General features: G+C 36.9%; 3 protein-coding genes across 5 annotated transcripts in view; 2 read left to right on the top strand and 1 right to left on the bottom strand.

Annotated features, from left to right (window-relative positions):
• Positions 1-2,214, top strand: part of gnai2b (guanine nucleotide binding protein (G protein), alpha inhibiting activity polypeptide 2b) — a 42,035-nt gene extending 39,821 nt beyond the window's left edge. For both annotated transcript variants that reach the window (XM_041981066.1, XM_041981065.1), the window contains 3 exons: positions 257-410; positions 541-733; positions 1,618-2,214. In XM_041981066.1, coding sequence (XP_041837000.1) covers positions 257-410; positions 541-731 — 345 coding nt within the window. In that variant the 3' untranslated portion in view covers positions 732-733; positions 1,618-2,214. The remainder of the gene's footprint in view (positions 1-256; positions 411-540; positions 734-1,617) is intronic.
• Positions 2,215-4,157: 1,943 nt separating this feature from the next.
• On the top strand, positions 4,158-6,704 carry inka1b (inka box actin regulator 1b). Its single transcript, XM_041980994.1, has 3 exons — positions 4,158-4,283; positions 4,375-4,426; positions 5,585-6,704. Exons 2-3 carry the CDS (start codon positions 4,424-4,426, stop codon positions 6,509-6,511), a joined length of 930 nt encoding a protein of 309 aa, XP_041836928.1. The 5' UTR covers positions 4,158-4,283; positions 4,375-4,423; the 3' UTR covers positions 6,512-6,704.
• Positions 6,705-7,490: 786 nt separating this feature from the next.
• The window catches only part of uba7 (ubiquitin-like modifier activating enzyme 7), a 35,148-nt gene continuing 24,049 nt past the window's right edge, over positions 7,491-18,589 (bottom strand). For both annotated transcript variants that reach the window (XM_041980993.1, XM_041980992.1), the window contains 3 exons: positions 11,116-11,217; positions 9,075-9,157; positions 7,491-7,982 (listed from right to left, as the gene is read on the bottom strand). In XM_041980993.1, coding sequence (XP_041836927.1) covers positions 7,850-7,982; positions 9,075-9,157; positions 11,116-11,217 — 318 coding nt within the window. In that variant the 3' untranslated portion in view covers positions 7,491-7,849. The remainder of the gene's footprint in view (positions 7,983-9,074; positions 9,158-11,115; positions 11,218-18,589) is intronic.

The following is an 18,589-nucleotide window of genomic DNA, read 5'->3' as shown; positions in this document are numbered from 1 at the left end:
TGATAAATTTGCTCTTAGTCTCCTTTTTAGCATGGGGTAGTTTAAGTTGTAATGCACAGAAACACATGAAATGCCGAAGAACCTGTTATGGCTAAATAAACTACTTGTAAGTGTTTGAAAGGCCTCCTCTGCTGTGATTATTCTCATATTTCAAATATAACATGAAACAACATTGTCCCCTTGTGGCAGTTCTCAGGCATTGGATGTCCTTAAGTCAAAGCCATCAGCCATAATGAATGGTTTTCCTTCACTTTAGAACCGAATGCACGAGAGCATGAAGCTTTTTGACTCCATCTGCAACAACAAATGGTTCACTGAAACCTCCATCATCCTCTTCCTTAACAAGAAAGACCTCTTTGAGGAGAAGATTACCCGCAGCCCCCTCACCATCTGCTTCCCTGAATACGCAGGTACACAATGGAGCAAATCTGCAGTTGAGAAAACAACATTCAGCATCTGCAGAAACTTATGCAGAAACTTGTCGCCTCTTTGAGAATAAATTACTTGCTCATCTGCTTTTTCTTTTCTCTTTCTTCCCAGGGGCCAACAAGTTTGATGAAGCTGCCAGCTATATCCAGACCCAGTTTGAAGATCTGAACAAGAAAAAGGACACCAAGGAGATCTACACCCACTTCACCTGTGCCACTGACACCAAGAACGTGCAGTTTGTCTTTGATGCAGTCACTGATGTTATTATTAAGAACAACCTGAAAGACTGTGGTCTTTTCTAAAGGTAGGATATGGGAATGACATGGTGAGTAGGGAGCAACTGTTGGGATGTATATATATATGTGCGATTTGTAACTGGTACAGGCAAATGAGAGCAAATAACTCCAGTTTCAGCTTCCCTTCACTGGCTTCCTGTTCATCTACAGATCCATTTTGAGATTCTTTTATTTGTTTTCAAGTCTCTTAATGGTCACCCATACATGCCATTACATGCTCTTAGATCAGCTGACCAGATGCTTTTAACTGTCTACAAAACATTTTATAAATCCTAGGGAGACAGAGCCTTTTCCGTTTTAGCTCCTAAAATATGGAATGAGCTCCCACTGCAGGTCAGACAAGCTCCTTCTCTTGTTGTTTTTAAGTCTTTTTTAAAAACACACTTTTTCTCTTTGGCTTTCAAGCAAGTATGAGTTGTCATCTGTGTCTTTTACCTTTTGTATGTACTTGTGTTATTTTAAATTACTCATAGCTCCTATATGGTCATTTATGGTCTTATTTGCATTTTTATCTAGCTTATTCTTTATTTGTGCGGTTTTTGTGCTTAGCACACTTTTGTCAGCAGTTATGTTAACAGGCTTTAGAAATAAAATGGTATGGTGTTTTGTTTAATAAATGTTTCATTCATTAATTCATTATTATTGTTTTTTGTTGTTTGTTTGTTTGTTTTATGGTTAATACAAAGTAAGATGCAATTACTTTGACAACATTCATAACCATACATTTCCAAGAACTGAACACACCTTGAAGCATTGAAAACTTAAATACTAAATTAATTCACAGGCGTCCAATAATAGCAAGTAAAATTCCCTTCAGATCTGTTAATAAACTTTAAGACTTTTTGTAGTGACCTAGACCAATAAACATGTTGTAATCTTTTTTTTTCTGCAGGATGATGCCCATTGCACACAGACTGCATGAGAGACTGCAATAGCCATGTGATGATTACTGCTTTTCATAATGAAAACCATGACAGACTTGATTACTGGAGGAGGAACCTGACAGAACCCTGAAATCACTGATTTGCAATCATCACTTTCTCTGTCACACCTGTTATCATTACTTTATATATATATATATTTTTCTTACTGCTCTTTGTAGGGGTTCTTATTCTGTTAATGCTGAGCATCTGCATACATATATTGGACAAATGACTCTAATTTGATAAGAGCAATCATTCAAAAATCAAGGCATTGTGATCAGATCTGTAACATGACAGTTTAACTCATCAGCCGTGTAGCTTTAGTTGAAAACAATTGTCAGAAGAGCAAAACATTTTGTAATTAGAACCCTTCATCTCATCACAGCACAGTGCAAATGGAAAGATATTTAATTATTAATAGGTTTTCATGGACCAGTCTAAGAACTGTTCATTTGATTGTTTGATTTGCTCAGTTTATTAATTTCCATTCAGGTTTCTTAGTTGAGTTATTATGGTTTTCATTTTACTTTTTTGCCTTTTTGCTTTGGAAGTTTAAGAAGAAGACAGTTGACAAAGAAAAGACTTTTTATAAAAAAAAAATCTTATGAGCTTATTTTAATTCATTTGATGACCTATTTGACTGCACAGAGCTTATTTTTAGAAGAAAACCAACACGCATGGAGAATGGCATTAGATGAAGGGAAAATGTTTTTTGTACAATGTTTACACACAATCAATATTCACTCTTGTATTGTAGTGCATTGTTCTGCATGACTGTCCATAGATTAGCCTGTATCCCTAACAAACTAATAACATTCCTTAAGTAACTTCTTAAAAAAAAAATAAAGAAAAACAAAGAAAAAGAAATAGCTATGTGTCACTTTTAAGATATCTGCAAGCTTTTTAAGTGGTGATGTCTGTTCCTAACATGGATTATTCTGTACGGTCTTTTCATTCCAAGTCTTTTTACATATGTTTGTGCCTTGATATCTGTTTACACTTGTTCTTTAGAGACATGCTATCTACATAGTGTGATTTAGGGCTATTTCTCTTTCACCTAAGTTTGCATAAACCCTGATTAAAGATGCACCACAACACCATGACAAAAGTTATGATAGTTGTTCATTAATGTTAAAAATAAAGGTCATTCACATGTTAAATGTAAATAAAAGTTTGGTCACTTTGTCTAAAGTGTAATGTGTTGAGAGGAACGATCTGGAGAAATGCTTTAATAATAATTAAAAGAAAAAGAAAAGAGGAAGATAAAGAAAAGTGGGAACTCTGAGAAAGTAGTCCGCTGGGGATTTCCATTTGTAAATTAGAAATATGGACTAAAAATTAACACAAATTCACAATAAGAATGAAGAAATGTATAATGTATTAGAAAACATACAATTAAGGCAACAGGTAAAAGTATGATGCAATATACCTTCCTGCCATTGTGTACTATTTTCAAATATTTGTTTTCCCTGTAGCTCAGCTGTCCCATTTTAAACATAGTCATATATTCACATCAGTTGTTAATAATAATCATAAAACCATGTGTTTTAGCAACAATTCTTCTGATTTAAAGTATCTGCACGTTCACATAACATCTTTATCTTTGTTAGTGATGAACAGAGTAATTGAAGTAGACTGAAACAAACTGTCACCACTTAGCTGAATTATAACACAGTACTGTTAGCTTACCAAGATGTGAGAGGAGCATGAATGGCTTATTCTCATTTTAATGAAGACATTATTTCAGCCCAATGGTGTGTTTGCAACTCAAAAAGGCCCAGAAAGAATTCTTAACTAATAGTTTACATCAACAGGATGTGAAACAACCAGATCCACAAGGTGGCGCTACGTAGATTTCAGTAAACTGGTGTTTCCGTGCAGTTCATTGTACTCCCATCATTTGACAACTTTGACAACAAAGCCTATGAGTAAGTTAACCCCATATTTTGAAAGACACTGATCCATTCTGAATCATTCGACTAGATTTACTGTAAAATGTGAGGGACCAAAGGTTCAAATACAGTTCATTATTCAAAGATAATAGCCTTTAGTGAGAAAGTGAGAATAATCCCATTCTATAAAGCTTGATTAAGTTTTTTTAATTTTTTTTTTTTTTTACTTTCCCCCCACCCGGTAAAGTTGAACAAACTGATCCCAAGCTTTTTGTACTTTAAATATAAAGCATGTATATTCAATGAGACGCTTGGGGTATCATTTTTTGAAACGTCTCAAAAATATAAATACATATTCACTACAGTCATCGTTATTATTATGATTTTTTTCCGGTTAATCGAACTGATATTACATGATTAAATGACAAAATATAAGAGATTAAAAGTTTAATCTCCCAGACCCAGATGTGGAGTCCAGCAGTCTTGCATGGTGAAATTTACACACAGTAGGGACTTACTGAAATGACTCTGGGAGAGCTCCTGTTTCAGGCGACATCTGATTGGCTGTTCTTTTGATGCGCTGCGCTGATTTGCTGCGGCAGAAAACTCAAGATTGTCAAAGTCCGCTGACAAACCTTCATGTGGATCAGAAGAGGGGACGCAGAGCAACATATCGCCTCTGATCAGCTGGTGCACGTGGACGTGCTGACTGCGCTGCACTTAATTTTAAACTGCCTGCAGAGGTGTGTAGCTATTATTAGACTTAAACTCTATATTTCAGGAGGACTAATAGTTAAATATATGTAGTATGGTTCAATTTCCATTTGTTCTCAGAAATTAAACGGAGGTTTTGAACTTCACTGCAAACTCGTTAATACAAGAAATGGTAAGTTTATTTTTTTTTCTCATTATGTTGGTTATATGTGTTGATTGAAAAAAGCCTGCTTGCCTTAGCAAAATAACGTGTTTATTTGCAAAACACGCTGCAACATTTGCACAAATGTTATCAAATTTTCCTTGGACGATTCATGTAACACTAAAGTCTTTAAATCTTCAAATCCTCTAAATGCATAAAACTGTGTGAATCACTTGTGTCCATTGTGTGAAAGCAGCCAAGAAGAATAGTGCATTTTTAAAGTGGCATTCTCACTATAGGGTCTCTCTGTGGGTGTCTGATAAGTCTCTCTAGGGGCCAAATGGTTCAGCACCCACAGCTGTGATAACATCATGGTACTGTGGTTTCCTGACTACTCCAAGCCAAATACTGGCAGGATAGGGACTCAGCAAGGTAAATTTAGTAAAAACTTGGAAAAGAAGAAAAAAAAAAAAACTCTATGAGAGAAAAAAAAAAAAACAATTTAAAAGGTTACTGATTACACTGACAATAATTCCGCTACTTTCTGGTACAGGAAAGCTTAGCGACTGCATTTTAATGAATTTTTGTGAAGATCATGGGGGAGGTGAATTTTATAGCTTTTTTTTTTTATTCATCTGAAAGCTGGGAGATTCTATGATTCATGATAAGAATATCTCTGGGTAATTCCAAAATGTTGCTGTCATTTCCTGCTTTATAATATACTCCAGTCAACATCCTGTAATGTAGAGGGGTCCAGAGAGGATATGTGGGCCTTTTCAGTGGACTCCAGATTCAGCTCTTACTTTGTTCAAACTTCCCCTCCAACTTAAGGAGGCAGGGAGAATTTTCCCAGTTAGAAATATGCATCCTGTGCTGGGAATTCTGAATGCTTCATTTTCTGGGCTCATACTGCTTGGGATGGTCTCCATAAAGTTACTCTGAGGTTTTTCAGGAATTGTTTTAAGGCTGTAGAACTGAGTGATCTCAGCTGGTAAAAATGTCATTGGCCCAAATAACTCAAGAAACTGTTGTTGCCTCACAGCTGGCCAGATCACGATATTTTGGAAAGCAGTCTTAGAGTCCTGTAGTCTGCTGTAACACAATCTTGTGGAGTAAGGGATTTTAAGTGGGCTTATTTTAAATTCTGCAGCACATTTATTAAGAGTTTGTCTCTTTCTCATTGTCCAGCTGTGTTTAGGAGATTCTACTAACTGTCTCCGGGGCCAAATGCACTCCATGATGAGGTCCTTGCAGGACTTGAAGCAGATAAGCAGACCGAGGCCACTGAGCGAGCCATGTATCCAGTCTTTTGCTGTCACACGGCTCTACAAACAGAGAGCTATGCAGGAACGGCTCACCCGTCTCCGTGTTTCTGATGCCAGTGAAGCCAGCACATATGACTCTGCCTGCTGCCTGGCCAGCCCGCTGGAAGAAGAGGAAGAGCAGCAGGAGCATGAACGGCTGGCACAAGGCTCCCCCAGCAGTGAGAAGAGTGTGGACTTTGACTCAGGTTATTCAGAGGCTTCCTGGCAGGATGAAGGTGTGGTGCTGAGACGAACCAGAAATGTCCGCGTCTCCTCATCTGCTTGTGTTCGTACTAACAGAGGCTCCTCCGGTCGCATCAGGCCCAAATCAACATCTGATGCTTGCCTGGAGTGCTGGACTTCTTTTGAAGCCAGTGATGCAGAGGACTGGACCACACTGCTCCTGAGCCGCAGCAGGAACAGACAACCCCTGGTTCTGGGGGACAATAGTTTTGCTGATCTAATAAAGAATTGGATGGACCTACCAGACTGTCCTGAGCAAGCAGAACTAAAGCCTAGTGCAGGCCGGCGTCTTGCAAAAGACATCTTGGGTAACATGCGCCGGAAGCTGGCAGGGATGTCTAAAAATGTTGAAATGAGGCCAAAGTCGGTGGGGTCCACAAGATCCAGACCTGCAGAAGCTCCTCAGCGGATGTCCTGTCCAGTGGGACTGGAGTCTCTCAAACCTTTCTTCCACCAGTCTCACACAGGACTGCATCAGCTGGACACGGACTTCTACCAGTTTACTGCTCTCATGAAGACAGGCAGCCGACAACCCATCATATGCAATGACATCATTGGATATATCTGAGCATAACGGCATTAAAAGACTTAATATTTTTTATACAAATTTTGATATTTTCAAAGCTAATATTTCTGGACTGTAAGCTTTGTGTATTTAATGTAAATGCTTTGTTCCTGCCAAAGTTTGTGTGACAGTAAATGCTACAAAATGATTAAAGGAACGATAAAACATTATACCCTTCTGCAATTGGATTAAATGTTTTGCATTCAAATAATTTTAATGTATATATTATATATATATATTTATATTTTTTTTTTTATCATTTTTGACAGAACTGTGGAGAAAAGGATTCTGTCCATAGAACTGAGATTTCAACAACTATAGTAACTAGAAATAATAATAATCAAATTATATGTGAACAGTTAAGAGGATCAAAACATTGTGTAGTGTATGAACTACACAAGGTTAAAAAAAAGGTTAAAAAAAATAGGTTGGTGTGGTCATCATAGTCATGTTTACTCTGCACCAGAAATAAAAGAACTACCTGATAGATAATTATGGAAATAATTTTTGAAAATGAAGAACATAGATAAAACTTGTTCCTCAAATGTAAATTTATTACCTTGTTCACACAATTTCCATCCATGTTCTTAAAAATCCAGTTATGTGGCAGTAGTTGCACTAATGATTACAGAGACCATTCGCTTAGCAAAAGTAAATGTTGCCAGGGAACAAGAACTTGTTAAAAGTTTATTGTGAGTTTAAGCAAAAGGGGAAGACAGATATCTGAACACAAAAGCATCCTAGATGACTCCAGTTTCTTTAGTCTTAACAGTTTACAGAGATGGAGAGTAGAAGACGGTTAAACAAGTGTCCAACACTGCTACTCTCTTAATATTGTGCTCATCCTAAGCTGAATTAAACCTGGAAGCTTGGAACAGTATCATGTCATATAATAACCTGGAATGCATCTGCACAACCTCTTAGCAAGACTCTAAAAAGACAATCTTTACATGACCCATGACTCAGCTTTGGGACAAGCAGGTATAGATTATGGAGAGCTTGACACTTTATTTATGAGTCATAATTAATAACATGACTTTAAGGTAAAATTTCACATAGGAAAATGACAAAGGAAATGGCAGTTTACCAAGATTCCAATGTAGTCTTATTAAAAAGTGACAAAAAAAAGCAAATGATAAATTGTATGTTAGTCTTGGAGCATTTGGCATTCATTATTTTTTGGGCATAGGTCAGGTACCATAGATTGTTTCAACCTGCTAAAAAAATTACATTTCAAAATTAGCAGAAAAGTTTAAAAATGAGTTTATTAAACCTCAGTATCTCTCTGGAGGGTTGAATTGCTTTGAACCTTTTCAGTGAAGAAACCTCACACTGGCTGTGTCACTTGAGCATATATCTGATAGTTGGTACCAGTTCGCAGTCCTCATCTTCAGCAAAAGAAGGGATCAACTCTAGCATCTTCTTATGAGGTGGGATGTCTGCCTTTGTTACCATTTTCACCACATCAGACACACTGAAAAAAAAAATGCATTGCACAATATAATTTCTGTCCAAATACAGCAAACAAATGTTTGTTGTTAGTTGCAAGAAAAACGGTTTCTCTTTTTGCTTTTTTCCCCCCCTTTGAGTTTGACAAGGTTAATTTCTTTTTGCTATAGACCACCATAATGACTTAAAAATAATTAGGGAAACAACAGTGAGCCACAAAGTTCAGCTTTATACTGCAAACTATGTAACCTTAAACACCACCATACAATATCAGTTCTATAAGACCTTCATCTTGCAAACAGTATAAGGAAGTTAAAATGCATTACATTACATGTAGGGTATTGAAACCAATCAAAACATAGAATAACACAAATTTTCCTCTATGATAAAGCTTTGTCAGCTGGCTTTTAGTTGTGTTGTTCTTTGTTCCCTTTTCGGTGGCTCAACACAGGAAACATGGAGCAGGGAGACTCCACAGGAAGTGCCTACTGAAGTGTGTATTTGTCATGTAGAGTCTGCAGTCCACATGGCCAGCACTCGGCCCCTCTCCCCTGCAGCTTAATCTAATCACAACACCAGCTCTCCTGAGACATGACTGTCAAAAACAGTCGAATAATGCACATTTTGTTTCAAGTCCAAACAGCTTTAAGCTATGAGCAACTATTATTCAAACGTTCTTTTAATCCTGGAATTATCACATGTAAACGGTCTAATGATGGAATTATTCATCCTGTCCTTGGGAATTAAAACACACCCTGCAGAGTCTACTGTACATTCATCTGTGATTCAGTCCATTAACTGACCAAGAGATAGAAAAGTGTGGTAATTTAATACAGTCCTGAATAACGTGACTTCCAAGATGCAAAAGTTCACACTAATTTAACTCTTTAACTCGTGTCCTCAGCAAACTGAAGGAAACCTGAGGAGGTGTCTTAATCGTCTGTGTTCAGTGAAGTGTGTGCAAGGGTGTTAACAGGCTCTCTCATAGGCTTGGAGGAAGCGCCTCATCCTGCCATTACTCTCCAAACAAACAAAGGAGCACTGTGTTTTGTGACTTGTTATGTGCGCAGGACAGCAAGAGCATGGCCATGTACAATATTGTTTTATCTGAGCATACCTTTTCTTCAGCCTTTCTTCATGTCCATTGTACAGGATGGCAGGTCCATAGAAAAGACTGCAGATGTTCAAGTCATACTTCTCCTGCACAGAAGCAGAAAAATAATCCAGTTTAGTTAGAAGTAGAGCATTGCTTTAATTCTAACAAAAAGAAAAAAAATTTTTTTTTTCTAACATGTAATATGTGTTTTTTGTAGAGCTGCAGGTGATCTGTTTGGCCCCAAAAGCTGTGCAGTGTCTATACAAGCAAAATTAGGAGCAATAGTAACACATGCCAATTTTTGGGCCAACATAATAAAGAGACTAAATTTCTGCTCAGGGCCAAAATAAACCTGAAAAAAAAAACAAACAAAAAAAACAAACAAAACTAAACAGAAAAAACAAACCGCAAGTCCTGGACTCATTAATTCTGTTACAACTAATTCATATACTATTACTGCATTAGAAAAATGTAAGACTTTCTCCAGTTTACAAGGCAACTCAATGACTTTCAGACCAGGAAAAGAGTCAGAGATTGAACTATTTATCCACAATTCCCAACAGAGTTTGTTGACGTCCCCAGGCTTTAAGCATCGTCTTTCTGTCAGTCTACCCCAGGGCAGCTGTGGTTACACATGTAGGTTACCACCACCGAGTCTGAATGCAGCGTGAATGAATAATGCACTTCACTGTAAAGTGTTTTGAGTGTCTTGAAAAGTGCTATATAAATCTAATTCATAATCATTATTATTTATATCAATACCATCCTATCATCCAAACATGGTCATGGTAGCATCATGCTGTGGGAATGATTTTCTGATGCAGAGTAATCATAATAGAAAAATCTTTCCAAATTGCTCAGATTCTCAGACTGGAGCTAGGGTTTATATCAAGACTATGATCATCAAGAAAACATGGGAGCAATTTTAAGAAAACTGTGGAACTACAACCAGATCTTAACTCAGTCAGGAATCTCTGAAGAGGCCTAAAATGGCTGTGGCAGATTAAGAAATTCTAGCAAAAATAATGCTTGTTAAATCACTACCAAGAAGAAATTACCAGTACCGAGAAGGTTGCAAATGCTAATTCAAACGGGATATTTCAGTCTTTTTAAAAAGCATATGAAACGTCACAAAATTAACCTAGTGGTGAACAATTAGAGCTTATGATGGTTTATCTGTTAAACACAGAGGAACACATTAACAGTGAAGCTCATGGGTTATAAGGACTGTATGTGAAAGAGGAATCATGATGGGATTTTGACGGGCCAGCCATTTGCCTGCTAGCTGCCAACTTCCACATCCACATTTGCAGTGTGTGTGGTGTCTTATCAACCAAGTCCAATTCAATTCATGACTTATCAGGAAGAGTCTAATGAGTCAAAATTAGGTGTCAGCATGTGCCTGCGGCCTGTTATGCACCAATCGGATGCATGGTTGTCTGAGCTACCCTATTTACTGTATGGTCTCTGGTACAGTAATAATATCATTTAATATTTAAGAGTAAATTATGCAGATTTAAGTTTGCATGTTAGATAAAGTGCACACCACTTCCAAAAGAGGCACAACCTAAGATACAAAAATGCAAAGGCAGCCTGTAACCAATGCATGCTCCATTCTCAACTCCTGAGGTTGATTCACTGACAAAAATAAATAAATAGATGTATAAAACAAAGCCATGAAATCATATTTAGAGACAGTAGATCAAAGTGTTTAATTTAAAATAAAATTCTTGTTATCAAAGTAACAATATTCTAAGTTATTGTTTCAAATGATGGTGGAATCAATAACCAGTTTATACCTAATTTTAATCATCCATACATTGTTGCAAGAGGAGAAGAATATGTTTTATCACTTTTTAATTTTTGTCCAGGATGCAGAAAATGTAGAAAAGAATCTTTAAGTTGCGAGAAGTAGGTGTAAAGTGGTCACACATTTAAAAACAATGGACACTGTTGCAACATGTGCACTGGAGGAAGGTGAGCAGGTTTAAGGGGGAATGAAAATGAAAAACAGTATTCAGTAGCACTGTGTGTGTGTGTGGTGTGTGTTTTCTTGCTGTACCTTGATATGCTGCAGCAGATCTCCCAAGGTCATTTCCTGCTGATTGCTGCCTCTGCCCTCAACAAGGAAGTCATCCCACAGGGTGTATTTCTTTCCTGCAACCTGTCGATAGACACGTTACATAGTTAAACATCACACTGCTACACACACAAACACACACAGGCCAAGATGACAGACAAGGTACTGCTTGTCTGAAAATGTCTGAGTCCATAGTAAGAGCCTTGGATTGTTGTAACCAGAGACTTCATTTGTCACTGTTTTCTTCTAAACCAGCTGAGAACAATCAGCAAACTCGGACAAACCACAATGGGGTCAAGAAGGCGCTTCCTCAAGTGTGACAGAGTGACTGTTTCCCTAATTTCCATCTTCGAGACTTCTCTGAGGTGTACAATTATTGTTTACCACTAAAATCCATATAGCCATTTAATGTAACATTGTGGAAAAACGATAGCCCTGGAGGAAAGCTAAAACAAACAAACAAAAAGAGAAACTATCAGTGGGAATGTGTTGCTCTAGTTTGAGGAATAACAACAGATAAATCTTCCTAGACAGTTTGAGAGACTGAAATTTAAATAGCTGAAATCTGAACACTAAGAAGCCATTTTCACCCTCATTTTCTCATCGTCTGTATCGAGAAGGTAAAGTTGGTATCATGCATCAATTTGTCTAGACACCATATTATATTCTGGCTTCCTCCAAGGTCATCCTTTGCATGCACAGCTGCATAATTATAACTTCAGGATATTGTTTCTTCCCTCCAACTCAATAATCAACCTCTAAAATAAATTTTAATGAATTTTAAAATAGGTCTTTCTAACCAATATAGTGACTCAGAACATCCTCTTATAATTCCATAAAAAACTAGAAGCACTCAGAGAGCGCTGACCTCTGCCAAGTCATAGGGTCACTCGTGAGAAAAAACCCCAAAAGGCCCAACAGCCCACCTAATTACACTCTTATGAATCCTTCAAGCTCATATATCTCACTCTCTGTTTCCATTCTCAGGATATTTGCCACATCTTATTCAGAATCCTTGACCCTGGAAACATACACTTAGACACCAATATGAGGCAAATGGTTAGAATGGTCTTAAAGACATTGAAGAAATTCACATTTTATCTACTGGTGGCAATCTGGGTTTGTAACGATCTGGTTACTGTATTTAACATCTATGTCATATTGTGAATTTTTTAGCCAATAATTCTGGACATTATTTGTTGAGTTAGAAGCTGTAAGCTTTTAATTATCTCTATTTTTGAATAATAAAGAATTCTTGGATCCCGATGGATCACCCCTAAAATCTAATTACTTATTACCTTATTCCATTTCCTGAAAATTTTAGCAAAATTTGTCCATAACTTTTTGAGTAATGTTGCTAACAGACAGACAGACCAGCTCTGCTGAAAACATAACCTCTGCTTTGGTGGAGGTAAAAAAAAAAAAAAAAACAGAAAACAGAAAACATGTCTGAATTTATTAGGAAGTATTATCATTTTGCTCACTTTAATATAATTTACCAAGAAATGGTCATATTTAGCAGGGAATCCGATTTTGGCACAATGCCAGCTTGTTATTTGGCACATCTTGTATTCAGTGATGTGATTAATTTATTCCAGGTATTTCCACTGGATTTGACCTTTTTTAATCATAAAATTATCCTAATGGAGGAGAATTGCTTTTAAGATGGCACTCCTGTCCCACTATGCAACCCAGCACGACCTATCTTCACTTTCTCCATAAACAGACACATTTTTAAATGTTAGACCTGGCAGATTTTCAGTGAAAACTTATAAACACTATTCTTTTGGGTGGTTGGATTTATGTACATTGTATGCATTATAATAAATGCACATTTTTAACACACTTTTTGACTAAGATATGTTTTTTAAAATGGAAAGTCAATAGGATAAAATAAGAAAGTTAATGTTTGAATGTGTGGGCAAATAGTCCTGAACATTTTCTGCTGCTGTTCAAGTGAGTTTTTCTGTGTGCTGTGTGTGGAGAATTGTCCTACTTTCTTTATTGATTTACTGATTTGTAAGTATATGCATGCAGAAAAATAAGAAGCCTCATCAGCTTTATGTGTTATAAAGAAAATAAGAGATTTCCAGAGCCTAATTTCTGCATCATATCCTGTTTTCCCTATGCTATAAAATGCCGATACCCATTACCTCCACATCACATTTCTTGCTGGGAGAGTGCATCTCCTGCAGAAAAACGTCCTGTTGTGATGCGTTTGTGTGAATGACAATAGTGGAAAAAGACTGGACTGAACTTTCTCCTGAAAATCTATAGTATTTATGTGTGGAAAAAAAGAGCTTTTGTCAGTTTTTCAATGTTCTAGTCATGGCCTGATGTATATACTATTTGTTATACATAAAAATCTAGTATTTAAAAAGAAAATTAGCAGGTTTATCAGCCATCTTTATCCAGGATGTTTTCAAGACAAAACACCCAACAGTTACCCGGCATCTACAAGTGGATTTCTACAGGATCAGCTTTTGACCTCCAAACAAAACACAATACAAACCCAGACAGATTAATGTAACCCCTGCAAATATTAACACCCTGTTTACCCAAAACATCAAATTCCACACATGTAAGACCTGACAAAAGAAAAACATCACCTGACTGAAATGTGTCAGGATTCCTCACATGCATAAAATAAGTCAAAATATGTTGCCTGGTCAGACAACTGCTCGCATACAGGCACTGTCTGGCAAGAGGAGCTGAGAAGACCAAAACTTGGCTGGAGTTGTGAATACCAAAACCCCGGCTGAACCTGGGTCCAATTATCTCTGCTCCAGCAGCCAAGGGGAACTTTTCGACCAGCACGAACGACTCTCACCACTTATGGGGTTTGGGGATGTGGAGACAAACTTGAAATTTACTTCTTCTAAAGTTTAACTGAGTGTCTATGCTTTGTCCTGGTTTTCAGACAAAGAGTGCTTTGTTTGCAAGATGCACAGAACAACATGGGTCTGTTTACTTTTTTTTTTTTTTTAGATTTGAGCACAGAGCTTTATAAGAGCCTAAAAACATCATTAGCAAAACAGAACTACATGGAAAAATGCACAAAATTCTTTAAACACTCTTACAAATCCAACATCATTGTTGGTCAGCAAAATGGGCCTTTTTCTTAAGTGCTCCCAATGCCCGAGATTTTCATGAGTACTTTTGTGTGCAGATGCTGATTTTACACAATGCAAAGAAGGGCGTGCAAGCTATTTTTACACCCTGTCCTCCCTTCCTCTCTCTTGTTCCACGGGAACCTGAAGCAAATCAACCAATATGCTAGTGATCTAAAACTTTTCACTGTATAGAAGGAGAGGAAAAAAAAAAATACAAAGAATGCTGGAACCAGACTGACTGCTGGAAGCAATTACAACTGGTCTCCCACAAGCACAACTGTGCTCTTTTTTATGGTACTGCCACAATAAAAACAAAAATGTCCCAACAAAACAGTTGTCTCTGGGAGATGACAAGAAATGTGAAACAGAAAGCTGTTCTTTTCCGAGGGCTACATTGAACCAGATGACATATTAACAGCTCACACAATTTTCTGCAGAAAATAACATATAGTAAATATTTGATCTGTGGTTTTAATATAGTTGATTTAATGAATCAGCTACACTCAGAGTGGAAACTGCAATCATAACCAAGTTTGGTCAAAATGAAGAACTGTATTAATGTTGACATATATCCTCACACAAGTCAGTACATTTAAATATTGTAAAGATTTCCTGAGGTTATGATGTATAATTTAAGTCTGACAGCTCATCTGATACACAGAGAACAGCACAAATGGACAAATCCCTACAAGTGCGGCCTGGTGGCGGATAGCAGCTGTCTACTCAGTGTGGCTGTTGGAGTATCCAAGAAGGCAAGCAGTGATTTTGTTGTTTTTTCCTCAAGGTAAAACTATTAAATATAAGTCTTTATTTAGTCTGGAAATGAATATTTAAAAAGAGTTATGAAACTAAGGTGCAATGTTAAATGGAAGAATCCAAGCTCTGAAAATACGAAACCTCAGTAATATGGGCTGAAGATCCACTGCCCCATCACACTGTGCAGATTCTGATCTCTGAACAAAGAGCAGAGCTGGCAGTTATGATTCTGGGTGGTTGAGCTGCACTGTGTTTGACTTCAGAGTACGAGGATGAAACAAGCCCTTATTTATGCTGCACTACTTTATGCTACTCTTATGTTGGAAGATGGCCAAATTTTCCATATGCTCTGTAGTCTGTACAACAAAAACAAAGCTTTGAACTTCCTCTAAAATATGACACAGCTGCTCTTTCCACAACAATAATGGAAAACAATGACATTTTAACTGCTTCTCACTTTAACACTTCTGTAATATTTCATCTGATAATCTCAGACAGCGTCATTTAAATGTAAACTATCTTTAAAATGATTAAATGTGTACTTCAGGCAAAATTTAGAAAGACAGTTCTTTTCATGTAACAGTGGATTTATTAAAGCTCTAGATTTTTTTTTTTTTTTTATAATTTTCATGTTTCCCCAAGATGATAAATTAATGTTAAATCCTCTCTTGGGGGCCAATAAACACTCATATCATAAATTCTTTCTCCCTCAGTGAGATTTTTAGATATGAAGTTCGCCAACAGCCAAAGTGACCAGCCAAAAGTGCAGACAGCTTCCTCTTGTTGACAGGAAGCCTTAAGAGCTGTCTCTTCCTGAAAAGCCTTAATTTATGTGATCTTAAAATAAGGCACTGGTAATATGAAATACACACATAACGACTGCAGTTATCTTTTTTCTTAGTAGTTTAAATTGTAAAACAGAACAATATATAAATAAAGAATCAAAATTTGTGCATTTTCTTTTATAAATATTTCACACCAGAAAATAAATCAGTGCAAATTTAGGGACAATAATGTTACATGTTACTATAAAAAAGGTGAATTAAAAAAGAGACTGAAGTTTTAACAAATGGCTTCAATATATAGCCCAAAGTCCAAAAATGATCTAGAGATGGAATATATATTAAATAAAAACTCCTCTCAAACCAAATACAGCCAGTTTAAAGAAGACATCCCCCTACATATATTTCAACATCAAAATTACAGGATTAAAAAGTCAAAAAGATCCAGCTGGATCTCAGAGAGGTATTTCTATTATGACTCATCAAAATCTGAGAAGCAAAAAAACATAAAAAGTATTCAATCACATAACGTATTAATGACAACAGGAATAAAAAGGAATTATTGTGTTAGTCTGACCAAAATATTACAACACCGTAGTTCTGAAACCCAGACTAAAACACCCACATAATATGTTTGGACTGGTGGTAAAATAACTCATGCATGTAGCTGCATGTATACTCAACTAAACTCAAACCGCCCAAGCTAGACAGCACCGGCTCTGAAAGTTCCATATTTATCAAAGGGCATCTTTTAAAAGCAAAAGTGTATATTAAACAGCACAATGTAACTTCCAAACCTTAAAACTCTGCATTTTGACTTGTTTGAGAGCCCAGTGACACATCATTCTCCAGCAGCTTCCAGAGGCTGAAAAACTGCACATCACAACTTTTGCTTCCAGGATGCTGCATCATGTCACAGCTGAGTTTCGCTTTAAGCACCGCATCACATGGCTGCAGCTGCATCTCAACACACTGGCCGTTTTGAATGCGCAAAATGTTTGATTTGTCAAAAAAAACGCAATAGGACATCAGAGGACAAGAGGACAATAAAGACAGAAAGTTACAGAGCAAGAGACAGGACAAGAGTCAACATCGGACTGACGTGTAAGAAAATCTACCAAAGTTCAGAGACGCCAATAAATTTTTTTTTTTTGAAAATGAAAATAGACTTTGTTGGTTTTAATTGAAAGATTTGAAAGGTTAACATAATACAGCATTATTAAATTTTCTTTGGATCCCAGGACATTAGAGGCCTCACTTTGGCAGTTACAACATATGACCTGGTGGATGTGATAACATAAGCAGCTGATTGATATAAGTCCAAAAATAGATCCATGTGCTGCAGATATACATGAGTGAATGGGAAAGGGAGAGCAGCCAGAGGAAGCTCAGCTAATGAACTCGATAAAGAGGCAGCAAAAGGAAGAAAAAACAAAAGACAAGTTCAATAAAACAACACCAGAGTGGTCATTTTGCATGGTTCATTGCAGTTGGAACAAAGTTATAATGTTCTGTTCATAATGTGTATTTTAAACCTGCCCTTTAAAACAATAGAGCAGTTTTTAGAAACAGGAAGCTGAGAGTTTTAAGCCCTCCTACTCACAGTATACTAGAAGAAATGCCTTTGTAGAGGCACGTTTCCATCTCAGCTTCATTATCTGGCCAGAATTCCAGCAGTGGAAACGTTTTTACAACCCGCTGTGGCCAGAGGCCTGTTTCATCAAAGGCAACTATGTTAATCTAGAGGGCTTTAAAGTGAGTTTAAAAAGAGGCATACGGAGGACCTGTGTGGTTGCTTCAGATCATATTTTTATCTTAATCCCTTAAAGCCTCTCTTACCTTTTCATTCTGTAGAAATTGTGGTAGCTTAAGACCTCATGTCACAGATAAGTATTGTTGCTGACTACTGCATAGGTTTTAAAAATAAAGAAAAAGCATGTATACACTAACCGTATTGCTGGTATATATACTGAACTAATAACTGCTGTAAAATAAAGAGCAGTTCATTTTGTCAAGACTGGGCTATTGTATTTTCTAACTGTTAGAAAATAACTGAATTATTCCTTCCATACAATATTCAACTACTAGCTGTGCTGCTTTGATTCATACCACCAACTCAAACACTGAAAAACTGAGCACACCAAGAACCAGAGCAGGCACTACAGTGTGTCCGATAGCAGAGGCACAAACAGACAACTGCAGACGCCACGTGCCCACCATTTGTTATATTACAGTATCCCACTGAAGTCTGTTTGGATGAGGCATTCTGCAGATGTGGAGTAAGACGGCAAACTGGCACGTACATGCATTTGTGAAGCACATGCACATGATGATGACATGGATTTTTGAGGGGTTTCACACAATCAGGTAATCTATTGGCAGTAAAAGTGAATTCCTCTTTTTTTGTATTGACTTCACCACCCAGTGATGCCAGTGATGGTGAGAAGCGACACAGCCAATGACATAACATCAGCAGATGCAAGCTCTCAGCTGTTGATCTGGTATGCTTCGAATAATCTATTTTTAACTATCATCTTTAAAACAAAAAAATATACACATAACCCATTTTATGTATAATGTTAGTGAATTACTGATTTTATTTAATATATACACTAGTGTTCAAAAGTTTGGGGTCACTTCCCTATTGAATCCCATGGCAAAGTGACCCCAAACTTTTGAACAGTAGTGTATATATTCAATAAAATCAGTAATTCACTAACATTATACATAAAATGCGTTCACCAACAAATATAATGATAAAGAATATCATTATTTATCTTACTTTTTTAAGAAAAGGAAAAAACA

Source organism: Melanotaenia boesemani, chromosome 3, assembly GCF_017639745.1.
Source record: "Melanotaenia boesemani isolate fMelBoe1 chromosome 3, fMelBoe1.pri, whole genome shotgun sequence".
Taxonomy (NCBI): Eukaryota; Metazoa; Chordata; class Actinopteri; order Atheriniformes; family Melanotaeniidae; genus Melanotaenia; species Melanotaenia boesemani.
The sequence above is the reverse complement of the archived record's forward strand: the minus strand, read 5'-3'. Positions and strand labels throughout refer to the sequence as shown.